The 14,372-nt window shown below is 39.6% G+C and overlaps 1 protein-coding gene across 2 annotated transcripts in view; it reads left to right on the plus strand.

Annotated features, from left to right (window-relative positions):
* The window catches only part of GMDS (GDP-mannose 4,6-dehydratase), a 431,344-nt gene that overhangs the window by 343,881 nt on the left and 73,091 nt on the right, over positions 1–14,372 (plus strand). Inside the window, exons 8-9 of one of the 2 annotated variants that reach the window (XM_087762225.1) lie at positions 4,017–4,135; positions 13,438–13,534. In XM_087762225.1, the coding sequence (XP_087618351.1) occupies positions 4,017–4,135; positions 13,438–13,534 (216 nt within the window). The remainder of the gene's footprint in view (positions 1–4,016; positions 4,136–13,437; positions 13,535–14,372) is intronic. The other variant, XM_087762234.1, reaches the window with a different exon arrangement.

A 14,372-nucleotide genomic window follows, 5' to 3' on the forward strand; every position in this document is an offset into this window, starting at 1 on the left:
TAGACCAGAGCCAAAAGAGTTCAAATATGAAAAATATGTTTTGTTACATTTGCCATTAAAGGAACAGTCTTATTCTAAGAGAGCCAAAGCCTGAATTGTTTCCATAGTGGTTTTCTCCTCCTTGTCAACATTTGCCCATATTTTGTTAACTGGATTGAGCAAAAAATTAGGGAGAGGGCGATAGAACTGAACACAAGTAATTTCTTTATTTGCTGTCAGCCCATCCAAAAAAGCCTTTACAAAGAAATACAGGAAAATCCATGATTCTCCATTCCTGCACCAGAAAAATTCCTAAAATACATGACCTTGTGATGGTTAAAAGATAGCCAAGAGCCAAAGCTGGGCAATGTTTTTATCCCAGTTCAGCCATGTCATGGGTCATGTGGTTCAGCATGTGAACAGGAAGGTGAGAATGGGTGAACTTTTGCCTCAGTTGTGCAGTCCATCAGAGAATAAATGGAGCAAATCACTCTGCAGCTGTATTGGGAGGTGAACGGCTGAATACCTCTCACACAGAGGCCTTTGTGTTCTGGACATGATCTAGCATTATGATGGGACGCACTAGGCTGAGGCTTTGTAGCAATTACTAACCCATTATCACGCTAGAACATGAGACCATTTATCTTCTAATTCAGAGTGTCACCTGTTCTTCATTTGCCAGTCAATAACCATTAATTACTTTCAGTGGAAATTTAAACAAAGCTTTTCCCCTCTGTTAAAACCAGTAAGCCATTCAGTAATGACAAATAAACCTGGAGCTGTATCTCCCCCTTTCCTCTCATTCTCAGCCTGGAGCCTGGTACAATATGAACTCTTAAAGGAAATGCCTAGAAATTGATAGGTCAAGGGCCTTTATTAGTCTGATGTGGGGTGAAGCACATTCCTGGCACTTACTGTAGGGAAAGCATATAGCTACTGCTTGTATACAGATTTCTTATTGGTTATCATGGACTGTACCTGTGGAAATAAAGATTTGAATGCAGAGCTTGTGCAAAGATTTTTCTGTCTTCGGGCTTGCCTTTGCATTTTCTTATGGACTGTTCATGCAGACCCATTCAAAGCAACAGCGTTTGGTCACCTTCCTCAAAGCAAAATAGAACTCTCTCTCACTTTGTAATTTTTAGTATGTTCATTTTTTTCATACCTGATTTGATTGAGGTAATTTTAAGTGCCAACAATTGTGAATGCTGGAAAAAATAAAAGAACCAGCAGTGACAGATTCTCAAGTAATCATTAATCTAAACATTCTTTCCTGGTAGGAGTTGAGGCAAAAATTGCTTTTAGCAACTTTATCTGCATTGTTTGATCGTTGCTAAGTTGATCCTGTAGAATTTACTACAGTTTAAGTTGTATTTCCAAGATGGTGATTGCTTGCTCTTTGAAATGGTAGACAAGAGTTGATATAGCCGAATGCATAAAACTTGGTGGGACCAATTGTTGAAGGTTGGGTTTTTGTTAGTATTTTGTAGCTGTCACCTTCAATGTAGTTCATGTTTTAGAGTAAAGAGAAACTTGCAGTGCTATTTTATGTTGTTACCAAAAAATAATGTGTAAATATTTTAAATACCCACTGGATTGTTGAATGTCTTAGCATAAGAACCTGCACTAAAATTATGTCCAATGAATTACAATACTGAGGTGTTTAAAAGTGGAGAGACAGTAAAAAATTATCGTAAGTCTAATCTTGCTTCTACTTAGACATACTAATACCACTTTACAAAAGTGCATAGTAAATAGCAGGTCCTTATGCTAATATTGTATATTTGGTCAACCTATGTGGCATTTGGGGGTGGGGGGTGATTTTTACCAATATATGAGGTTTGGTTGTTACATCTCTGCCAGATGTAACTGATGCTATGGTGCTGTGTGCATTTCAAACAAAGAAAGGTGAGACCTTGAATTCATTATGCACAGTAAACATCCACCAAAGTCAGGAGGAGAACCGCTATAAATTCTGACTCTGACTGACTGACTGTCTAATCTTGGAAATCCTTATTCACTCAAATAGTGCCTCTCATATGAGGAAGCTTGTTGTTTTCAGCTGGGCTGCTTAATGAAAACTGAAGGTCTGTGAAATCAGGGAGTAGGCTAGGAGAAGCGGAACTATCAATTACTTATTTTAGATATTCCTTTTACCTCTCTGTGAAGCTGCTACTATTGTGAATCCTGCAAGCTTGTCTATTTGTGAAGAAACAGGAGTTGGTGATTTACGGTGACCTGTCAAATCAGCAGGGAAACCCCAATGTTCCAAGAAAGTTCATATGAGAGATACAAGTTAAGACATCTCCTCCCCACAACAGGAGTTTCATCAGCCAGTCGGGTATTTCTGCGTCATTGGCTAGGATGTTCAACCCTGGAAAGGAAAAATAAAGTTGCTGCCATTGTCCTGCCCAGCAGGTCATATCCCTAAAGCACAATTAATGTCAAGGACTTACACAGCAGTTGCCCAAAACCCAGCCTTCCAAGCACATTCAAGAAGTAAAAAGGTTCAAAAGGAACATGTTAATAAAATCTTGTCAAAACTTTGGAAGATGCATGAAATGATAACTGGGAAGAAAAATTACTTACAAATAGAACCATTTAAGTGGAATGTATTGCCTCGCTATGCTGAACCCTGATTTATTAAGAATAGGAGGGGAAAAATTGAATATTTCAGGTGGTATTTACCAAGAGAAACTGAGCTGTCCCAAAGCTTTTATTAATCTGATTTGCAGAGTATCCACTACCATCAAGGGACCTACTAAAGTTGTTTTCTTTAAAGCTGATGTGAAGAGGTCAATGCAAATAACGTTGTGGATTACACTGTGAGAAGATGACAGTCCTTTTTACCATATGGAGAGAAAGTTGAATTGTTTTGTTTTCCTTTTCTGGTTATTTATTAAATGAGGATCACGCCATACAGGTATTCCCTTTTCCTCTCCAAAGGAAATAAAGTGTTTACATCATTTTGATTGATCTAAAGTAATAATTATTCTGGCTGCCTACAGCTCCTAGGCAGCAAATAGTCCAGTCACTAGAGCAGTAGTTTGCACATCAGAAAACTGAAATGTACCTGCCGTGATACCTCAGACAAGCCACACGTGTCTTTGTGTGCCTCTTTTTCCATCTGCTTTCCTGCTTTCATGCTGACTTAGTTGGCCAGCCCTCTGAGATAGTGCTCATCTATCATTATTTGTTTGTGGGAGGGGACTCTGGGACTCTGTGAGGGAGGGGACATTGCTGCGGGAGGTAAACCTGCTCCCCTGAAATGAAAAAATGTTGACAATCCCATTAAGTTTTGCTTCAAAACCTATTGCGATTTTTGCCACTGCACAAATGGTTGTCTGAAACAGATGTTAATGGTTGTCTCACTTTTCTACCAGTGTTTTCTGTGTTCCTGTGTCAAAAGAAAAAGTTTCTGCTATGGTGCTTTAATATGTAACATTCAGCACATATCCCGCAGGAAAAACAGATTAATTTGCTTAAATACACTGTTGACTATTCTTAGTTACCTTTTTAATCACTTACTCTTAATTAAAATCTCAACTTAGCCAAAGCAAACATGACAGAAGAAAGAGCCAAAAAGGACCCATATTTTCATGGTTCAATGTGCTTGACATCGTTCTGTAACAGACAGACAACAGCACTCTGGACTGAAACATTACAAAATTTTGTTCTTTTCCCCATATCTATGTCAATTCATGCAGTACTTTAAACAAGTGAATCCATGCTCTTGAGCACTAAACCAAGTCTCAGTGTTTAAAAGTAAACATATTAAAGTCTCCCCTGCAGAAACCCCTGCTGTGAAACAAATTGAAAATCAAATACAGCATTGTTTTCTATAATAAGAAGTAATTGAACTCTTTTCAGAGTTGCGCTGAACTGGTTAACAGCCACCATGTTAGGAAAGTGCTAATTTCCCCAGCTTGGAGTATGTGTGTGTATGTGTAGTTATTTCCAAATCAAAAATACCATAATATGTACCAAAGAAGCCACTTACATGTTCTCTGAATTTGACTTTCTTTGTGTTTCTGCAGGCCATGTGGCTGATGTTGCAAACGGATGAGCCTGAGGACTTTGTCATAGCCACTGGGGAGGTCCATAGTGTCCGTGAATTTGTGGAGAAGTCATTTAAGCACATCGGGAAAACCATTGTGTAAGTATGAACATAGGATCACAGCCATGGGTTGAACATTTCTAGGCTGTTGCGTTTGCTGTGTTACAGAGTATTGTTTCTCTACATTCTTCTTTTTTTTTTGCTTCACTTTCTAATTTTGTAACATGTGAGACCTTCTGGGCATGAATGACTGCCACAGCGGATACGTCTAGTATTGCTCTCTAGATCATAAGAAAAAAATGTAGGCTGGTACATCGTAATTTTTTATTCCAAGTCTTCATTCTCTGTTCTCCCATTTACTCCCCACCTTGGGGGCCAGATGCCCCTCCAAAGATGTTAGTACCAGGGTGCTGTTCATCACCCTGCTGCAAAAGATTTTTTTTCTGCCCGATTCTCTATTTTGTGCCCCCAGGCCCCCACAGTCCTGCTCCCATCCTCTGCAATCTCAAGAGGTGACACCTGCCAACCCTGTTCTTTCCACATGACAGCCCATCAGCCATACCACAAGGATTATGTAGCAACCCACTCTAATTCCTATTAGCTCTTCTCCTACTAAGCCATAAAAATGTTGAGCAGTGGGTGCAGAATGTTTACAATGCATATTCCACATAGTTTGATTGAAAATACAAAATTCCTTCTCAAGGCCATATAATAAAACCAGGATGGCTTGGTGAGCACTTTCTGTAATTTATATTTTTATTGTTTATTATTTTTTCAATTTCCCTCCTTCTGTATCTTCTCTGGGCCCCATGCATCAACATACCGATCTCAGCTGGAAAAGGGAGAGGAAAGCCACAGGCTCTTCCATGACGCTAGCGCCAGGGCTGTTCCTCAGGCCATCAAAGTCACTTGTGCAGCTGGTGAACTTTTGACAGGGCCAATAAGTTTTACTTGGGAACAAAAACTTGACAAATTCAATAAATATGCAGAAGTGCACAGATATATACAATATTATTTGAACAGCCAGTGGGTGGCTGGGGAGGTAATAACATTTTCTCCTCAATGAGTTTTTAGTCTGGTTTCAATTTTTGGCATTAACTTCCAGAAAAAAATCTGATGGGGGAGAGAGACGCTGTATAAATAGAATTTCTAGCCCAAAAGCTCGGTTTTGGGAATAACTTTCTCTCTATATTTTTAGCATCTCTTGATAACGAGATGTCCCTGTATGATCACACATTGTCCCACATGCCTTAACAGTAGTGAAGTTTGACAGGGTAAAGGGGAGGTAGTAGGAGCTCTAGTAATTGCTTTGTCTTTCTTATTTTTTCTTCTTTTTCTGTACTTCTGCTTCTTGTATTTATAAGCTAATTCTCCCTAGTAAGCATTGATACGAATATGCTGTGGATTCAGTTGCTCTGTATAAGTAAGAATTCTTGTGATTTTGAGAACTATTTTGTCCCTGTCTAGTGTTGTTTGCAAAAGCAAGAATGAATGTTTCATGAACAACCTTTTTTTTTAAATTTTGATTACCTAAAATTAGAAACTGAAACATACAGGTCAGTGCCTAGCTGAATGTCTTTGTTTGCAGATGTTCTCAATATCTCAGTTTCTTTTGATGTAAATAAATTTATCCATTAGTTTAAAATTAAACTCCCTACTTTGGTGTTGGCCTAAGAAGTCTCAGCATTTCCCAAGACTGACAAATCAGCATGTAATTTTCAGAAAGCAAATTAAACCCTGGAGAAAACCTAAAGAAAAGAACAACAATTACACAAATAAAAGTGAAAGTACTTCTACAAATAGCTTCTGTAATAGAAAGAATATTAAAGGCTTACTTTAGATTTAGTTGGTCCTAACACACAAAATTTTGTGTCCCATTTGTTTAATTTTATGCTCACATATGGTTCCATATGGTGGACTGCATATCATTCATGTTGGTGATTACTGCGGTCGGTGTTTGGATTGAATCAATCAGTCACAAGTTTCTCTCTCAGGGAAACTTCACAGTATGACTCCAAATGGTGAGGTAGGGCAGGTATTTCGTGTGTACAAAAGCATAGTTGCATTTTTTTTTTTTTACTAATCAACAAAAGTAATTTTCAAAAATTGTGTAAGAATCCGCATGATATCTAGTGACATGGATTTTTAGGAACGTAAATCACTTTAGAAACAGGACTTGGGCTGCTAATCCCCATGGCTCTTCTGAAATTTTTCTTCACTGTGAATAAGTTATTAATTCCTTAAGCCACTTACAGGTGATATACAAATAGCTATACCTATGGGAACTGAGGTGACATTTTAGGTGCTAATGATAACTTTGTCACTGATCATTTTGACAGTGGTGTAGATACAGTCTAGCCAGATAAATCAAGCATTCATTCCCCCTGGTGGGCATAGTGTCACCTCCCAGGGTGTGGGTAGTGTCACAACAGACCCACTACTCATCCCACAGCCATCGTTCGTCTTTCAAATTGCACTAGATGTAAAATATTTCTCAGGATTTGGAAAGTTTTGTTAAGAACGTCCATAATTTTTCTAGGCGTCCGCCCGGCCCATGCCTTTGCAGCACAGCCACGCTCTCTCTTTACCCTCACTGGCTTCTTGGCCGGCCGGCTGGTAACCTCTCGCATTCTTTGAAACCCCCAAGGGCTTTCTACTCCCACCTCCTCTAGTTTGAATATATCTTCTTCAGGGAGTAGCCTGGCAGCAAAATCCTCCATTTTAGCATTGTGGGACCCTACTGGTGAGTCCCATTGATCTGTTTCTTTACGATTTATGAGGCACCTAAGAACCAGCACACCAGAGTGCAATTGCTACATGAGCTCCTGCGAGGACAGCTGCTTTCTTCCTGTCTCCCTTCCTTGAAGTTTGGTTGAGTTGTTTGGTTGTTTGGGTTTTGGGGTTTTTTTTTTTGCAGGGTTGCAGGTATTATGAAATTTTGCAATCTCAACAACTTATCTGGGAAATTTCCAGCAGCCGTTTCCACTGCTGTAAGTGATGGTACAGCTTCCCAGTATTGCTGTGCAATGTGCCTTTCAAAATTGATGGAATGATGGAGTAAACGGCCGGGAGGGATGTCGTGGCAAGCAGCAGTTGGCAGAGCTCATAGTGCATTTAAGAACACAGGGCACATGTGCAGGGGCTCTTAACCATCGTTACTTTGTGCTTTGGCAGGGAAAGTTGCAAATGTAACAAAGTCTTAGCTGTCACATCTTGATATTGCAGTAGAGAACAGGAAGAAAAGCAATCCTGGCTGCCCCATCAACCAACTAAAAATATTTATTTTATTTTTTTAGTTTTTTGTCTTCCTAACAATTCACATTAACTTATACAGCTGAAAATCCAGGACAGCCTAAAAAGTCTTTCCAAGAAGATAACATAATACTCTGTCATAGCCAGTCATTAGCACATGTCAGGACTATGTCTTCTAGCCAAAATAAGAGAGAAGCTTTACTACATTTTTGTAACTAATGAAATGTACAGCTGCAGTAAGACTGATTCTCTCTCTGAAATTGACTGCAAAGTGTACACAGAGGTTTATCTACCCTGTGTGGTTTTTTTCTTCTAACACTTCTTTTTCAAGGGAGAAATTTCAAATTATATTTATATAGTCCTCTGAATCATTCAAATTCAGTCCTTTGTACTAACAGGAAAGCCTCAGAGCTACAAATATTTTCCCCCTGTAAGGATTACACTTTTTTTCTTTTACTTTCCCTTCTACTTATTACTAATTAAGTAGTACTTGGGGGAAACACTTCCCGCCTATAATTTGAACTACAGCAGGGTAAACGAAACAGGCAAACGCTTGTCTTGACTAATTTTCTGTCATTAATCTTATTAAATTAGAACAGGATTGCAAAGATAGCCTGAAACCACTACGGCACTCGGAGTTCTTTGCAGAGTGCTACAAAGACTGCTGTCTGCGAATGTGGAAAGAAAAAAAGAAAAGAAAAAAACCTTTCAAGCAGTGGAAAGATTTATTGTGTTTTTTATTAATATAAAAATACATGCACATTTGTTACAGAAATATTCATTGCTTCCAGGATCAGAATTAATTCAGTAGAAATGAATATGTTACTCTAGTCATTTGCCTCTACATACAAATTTTATCTTAACTAACATGCCAGTTGGTCTTATAAAAGATCACCCTAAAAAGAAGAAGTTTGCAGATAAGCTATAAGGTCTAATGAGGTGAACTACTAGCAGAAGTGGAGCAGTGGCCTCTTCAGTGACAGTGAAAGTTGAACTGAGATTGAACTAAAGGAGGGTTTTTCTTATTTGTTTTTTTTTCTCATTGTACCTTAAAACAGAAGGTTGGGTTACAGAAACACATGAGATTTGAAGGATTGCTGTAAGAATGGAAAGCCAACAATACGTTAGTAGTGGTGCTGTGGGGACATGGAAGAGGAGCCATCGAAAGTCATCATCAAAACAGCTGCTGTTTCCAGGTCTGGCTTTTGCCCCACCAAAAATTGCTGGCTGGCCAGTGCTATGTGTTGTATTTAACAGCTCAGGAAAATCAGAAGCTTTCAGATGAGGAGGAAGGGAACAGATTCTCATACAGAAATCGAAGGCATTTTGAAGAGTGACAGTTGAAAGCAACCCATCCATGTCAGTGAAGAATGCTGGCCTGGGTGAACCCACATTGAGCAAGGGTCCTCGCTTAGGACTGCACTGCTTTTATCACTGTTCTCCCCGTAGAGTATATGTTTTAGGGGGGCATTTAACCCACCTCAGCTGAAGAATTAACTCTTCCAGCTGAGCAGGCTTTTATTACTTTCTTATTGATACAAGGTTTTATCTGTAGGCAGACCTAATAACTGTTTCAGAACTCAAATTAAGGTTTGAAGACTTATGAATGTAACAATTTAATTATCTAATTTCATACATCATAAGAGGTATGAGAGTTTCTCATATAGGAAGACTGGGTGAGAATTAAATGTGGTGTTTCATGGGAAATTCCACATTTCCCCTCCCCCCAAATGAAATGAAAATAATTCTCACAACTGCAATTTGGAAAAATACATGAGTTCAGGTCAGCTGAACTGCTTTGTTTCTCTTCTAATCTCCTTTTAAAAAAAATAATAACTTAAAAAGAATTTTTAAAGCCATTCTGAAAGAAAAAAAAATTGTTCCATTCTGAAAACGTCAAAGCATCTTTTTTAGATATTATTAATATAATTTTGTTCAGGTTGACAGTAATGGAATTTACTTGAAACTAACACTTTTCTTTCCAGAATGTTTTGATTTTCACAGAAGCATTTATATTCTTTGAGAAAACATTTTCTCAACACTAACTTTCACAATTTGGAGTAAGGGATAAGAGCTTCAAAAGATGTTCAATGAACTGAAAAAAAAGAAATAAAAAAATAGGGGGCATAGCATATGTTCTTTTTAAAAACTTGTAATGTGGGGAGTCACGATTTAGATTTTTGAAACTTGAGCTTGACAGTGCTGCAAATATAAAAACAGCATTAGCATTGTTTTAACTGTGTTCCTTTAGTGAACAAACACTGAAGGCCTGATTCATTATAGCATTTGAAAAAAATTTTAAGTACATCCCTCTGTGGTAGCATACTTGTTCTTTAGATTTAAGTACAAGATCATGGTTAAGCAATCCCTATATCCTTGATTGCTTTGATGCACCAGAGCTACTGGCAAGATTGATGGTTGAGTTGGTGGCAAATGAACATACGAAGAGTCATATTTAAAGTTTCCCTACAAAAGATTACTTGCAAAAGACCTTAATGGTTTGTTATACGGCATCCGTTTTGCTGTTTATAAAGTGCCAGTACAGAATGAAGTGCTTTGGCTTAATTGTGTCTGTAGCAGCAATCAGGCCACAAATCCGAGAAGTCTACACAACTGGTATCTCATATTAGCTGTGGAGGAAGAGCAAAATTTTCCTAAAATTTTATTTTTAATTAACTTATTGTTCATTTTCAAATGTGAAAATATTTTGTGTTGGCTTATAGTTGATTTAAAAGGCGTAAGTGATAGTTTTATTTTCCATAAAGAGGCTGAGCAGCTGTAGCTTCTAGTGGTTTTGAATATTTTTTTAAAATGCTATCAGTTCTGTTTCTACGTGAAGATCAAGCAAGGAGATGAAATGCGTATACTTGTTCAGTTTATCTGTGCTTTTGTGAAAGGTTTCATTTTTAGTTGATTTCTTCACTACCTCAAAAATATATGTACTTTGCCTTGTTTGCTTCTCATTTACAGCCATTTGGACCATTTGGTTCATTGCAGTGTTATTCCCACCCCTCATCGATTATCCTGGCTCCCCTGTGTCCTTCCCTGCCCACCTCACACCCCAACAGGCAGGTACCCCATCTCTTCGTCCTCAGAAAATCCTCTATACCTAGGGATGTTTTTGTAGCTTGAAGCTTGCTGTCTTACTGAATAGTTATAGGAAATTAAAAATAATTGGAATTTCCAGAGTTGAAGAAGAAAAGAAGCATTCATGACCGCTGATAATAAGTATTACAACAGTAGTGATCTGCAGATATGGAATTAGCCTTAAATTAAATGCACTCTGTAAATCTAGAGTGTAAAAGCTCTTGAGGTGAAGAATCTTTTAAACAACGAAACTTGAACACGCATTTCAAATGTGATTAAATTAGTTTTATGGAAATTTCTGAGGTCAGTGATAGTAGTTGTATCCACCAGAGTTGACAATGACTATCGTCCTAAGCAATCCCAAAGTGCCCGTCTTCAACACTGAGGCACTCGATGTGGAAGCATAGATGCAGAGGGCATCAAACCCATGTTGTCAGTAGCAGACACATGGTCGTGTGCATCCTTCTCCCAGTACAGAGTGTTCTGGCGTATGGCTGATGCCATCAGCTGTGAAGGCAAACCTTTGCTTCAGGAAGAAGGTGAAGCTCTCCAGTGTGGGGCAATGGTCTTGATGTAGAGGCTCATTGCCTGCAGGCTCTAGGACCAGCGTTTTGTGAAAAGCCTGCACTAGGCCAGCAGGCACCTGCCTGGAAGCCCTGGGCTTTGACACCAGCCAGGGCTTGGGGGGATCCACTCCCTATCCTATATAAATTTAGCCCAGTCCTGATTAGCCAAACTTTCTTTAGCCAGGGATCTTTTGCATTTGCCCCAAGTTACACAAGGCTATTTTCTTGCCTACTTGGGCATCCGCCCTGAGGAGCAGAAAGCTGAGTAGTCCTTGTGGCTGGAGCTATCTAAAACCACAGCAACATGAGGGTTCCCTGTGCCTCTTCCACCATGTTTGTGCTTCAAGATAATCTGACATTACGTTTTTCCAGTTAACAATTCCGACTGCAATTCGACTATAAATTTTGATTTTGGTGGTTTTTTTTTCCTTTCCTTGTGGTTAGAGGAAGAGGGGAGGGGGAGTTGGTTAGCGAAATGGATGTTTTGATCCTGGTGTCAGGCTGGCCCCTGCGCAATCCCTTTTATCAGCAGTATGGTGTCCCCAGCTGTGAGCACTGAGGTGCCAGGAGTAATTCGAAGTGTGGCTATCAAATGCTACTTTGTTCACAATGAGAAGTACTTTTTTTCCCTTGTGAACTTTTCACATTACTGGGCTGAACGAAACGGGTGGAGATTTCTTCTTAAGCTATTTCTATTGTTATATAACTTTGATAGCGACATTAAGTGAGTCTTTACTGGCTCGGCTGAGCCTTCTGGAGCCTGTTGGGTGTTAAATGGGGTTCTCTGCTCAGTGACCTCCAACAACAACTGACGTCTCCTGATCTAAGCGCTTCCTGTTGTTCTACTGGTGATGGTTAGCTTTCTATTAAGCTCATTTGAGTCCTGCACATTTTTACCCTCTGCCCTTTAAAGGGAGGGACTAATGTTGGTTTTGGCTTCTGAATGAAAACTTTGCAGTTCGGGCTTCGAACAGAGCAACTGAGAAAAAGAACGAAAGAAAATTTAAATTATAAATCATCTTTAGCATCATGGCATGACTATTAACAGCTGACTTCACTGTGTCTATTATCTGTTGGAAATTATTTCAATGTGAAGTGTTCCCAGTATCAAGCATCCTACAGGCTTTGCTAGTCATCCAAAAGTCATGAGTTGTGCCTAAAAAATTGTGGGATTTAAAAACTAGTAATAATGCATATTTGGTATTTCCTTCTCCCTTTTGGTGTTTTAACCTTCATGGGTACACAGAGGTCACATTTTCAGACTTCCCTCCTTGGCCCTCAGGGCTAGAAACTCAAAAATGAAGGCTGAGATTGTCAAAGAATTAAATTCTTCTAGGAGCTCCAGGGGGGCAGGCGAGCAAGGAGAAATCAAATCTGTGACAAAGTCCCAAGAGCTGGCAGTACAGTAAGTAAGTGGGAGGCAAGGGGTGCTTTTCTTTCATTGCTGGTGACTGAGGCTAAATAGTCTAAATCACAGTACTGATTTAAATTACATAGATTTTACTTGAACACAAAAAAGTAAAGGATTTCATCACTACATTTTTATGCCAAGCTGGTTCGGAGCCCCGTGATATATACTTAAAGGCAAAAAGCAAAGAGAAGATAGAGTTTCAGTCATAACTCTTGATTTCGTACATGCAATGGATTAGGTTTGATGCACCGATGTACATTCCTACATGTATCATCTCAAGCTTTCGTTTTGCGGGGAGCATTGTCCTCAGGCTTCCAGGCTGCAGGCTGGCCTCTCCAAAGGCAGAGCTAGTCACCCACCAAACCGTTCCTCTTCTGCTGCTCCCAAAATTTTAGACCAGGACAGTTGCCAACAAAATAGTTCACGGCGCAACCAGATCACATAAATTACAGCAAATTGCAGGCTGTTCAACACATGAAACTAATTTGGACAAAGTAGCTGGCTTTCAGCTCACAGGTAGTAAGTACTGTTTACAGTGCATGTATGTGAAGTGCCATGGCAAGCTAGGACTGAAAACTCAAGAATGGTTTTTGTTTTGTTTTTCCTAGTTAAGCACAAATTAAATTATGCAGCTTAATGCTATTCAAACAGAGCTTCACATGCATAAAATTAACAGATTAAAGAGTTCCTGAAAGTATTGGCCAAAATACAAGAATTAAAAATATTTTAAGAAAACAGCTTTGAACCAATCCACAAATGAAAAACCTTACTGTCATATTTATTTGCAGATACATGAGACATTCTGAAATCAGGACGTTTTATTTTCCCCTAGCGTTATGTGTTTAATTTGGAAGTCCTGTATTTCAGACCTTCCACTGAATCAAAAACCAAAACAAAGAGACTTCAAAAGCCATTGTTGCTCCATTCAAGTCTAAACCCTGCCTTTGTTCCTATAGCTAATGAGTTTATACTGTCCTGCAGGGAGAATTGACACCAGCCTCAAGTAAATGAAAGCAGGCCAAATGTTGCTAAGATCAGAGCACTAAAGTAATTATGGGTTGATTAAATGTTTATCTTCTTTACAGGTGGGAAGGGAAGAATGAAAATGAAGTAGGACGATGCAAAGAGAGTGGCAAGATTCATGTGACAGTCAATCACAAGTACTACAGGCCAACTGAAGTGGTAAGAAAATGCCCTCTCAGCTTTGCAAATGAATAATCCGATCACTCAGCCAATAAATTGCTGCATTTGGCCAGCAGTCTGTGAAAACGGCTTAATTGCGCTCCTGCTGCCAGCTTTTAGAGCTCTAAATTAGCCTGCTTGTTGGCCCCCTCACAGCCAGCTACCTGGGAACAAGCAAGTGTGCAGGCAGGCAGGGAGCACTGCCCAGGAGGAGGGGGTTTGCTCTGTCACGGAGACGCTACTCTGCTTCAGTCACCCTCTCTCAACAGGACAGGGGATGCTGAGGGGGGGTGAAACATTGCCTTATGGGAAACAAAACAAAGTGTAAAACAATTTGTTATTCCTTTCGGTCTCAAATGAGTATGTGGTCACCTCTCCTCCAGCTGCAAGAAGGGAAAGCAGAGGAAGGTGGGCACTGATAGGCTTGATTTTTAAAGTACCTCCTTCTGTGTCTTCATGACAGTGTTTCAAATCCATCCAGTGAGTATTCCCTGTTCAGCTTAGGTCTTTGTAACTGTGGATACCGCTAAATGCCCATTTTAGAAGTGCACGTGTGCTTTGTTTTCCTGGGTGCTTTGCAGGGTCCCACTCGGTAAATGCTCATTTGCAGAACACATCTTTACTCCCAGGAATGCCTCTGTGAAGTCTGCCAGGGGTGCTCAGCCAGCACACACTTGGTGGCAGGACCAACCTGCTAACACCTGTACTCAAATCACCTAGTGAGTGTGCTGGGAGAGGAAAAAAAACGACAGTATTTCCAAGTCAGGCAGGATGGTGGCAATGCACAGAGATGGTACAGGATGGAGCCTGGTTTCTGGACACCGGGAACATAGCCCCA

Source organism: Nipponia nippon, unplaced genomic scaffold, assembly GCF_047370975.1.
Source record: "Nipponia nippon isolate SJK-2023a ecotype South Korea unplaced genomic scaffold, ASM4737097v1 scaffold_1, whole genome shotgun sequence".
Taxonomy (NCBI): Eukaryota; Metazoa; Chordata; class Aves; order Pelecaniformes; family Threskiornithidae; genus Nipponia; species Nipponia nippon.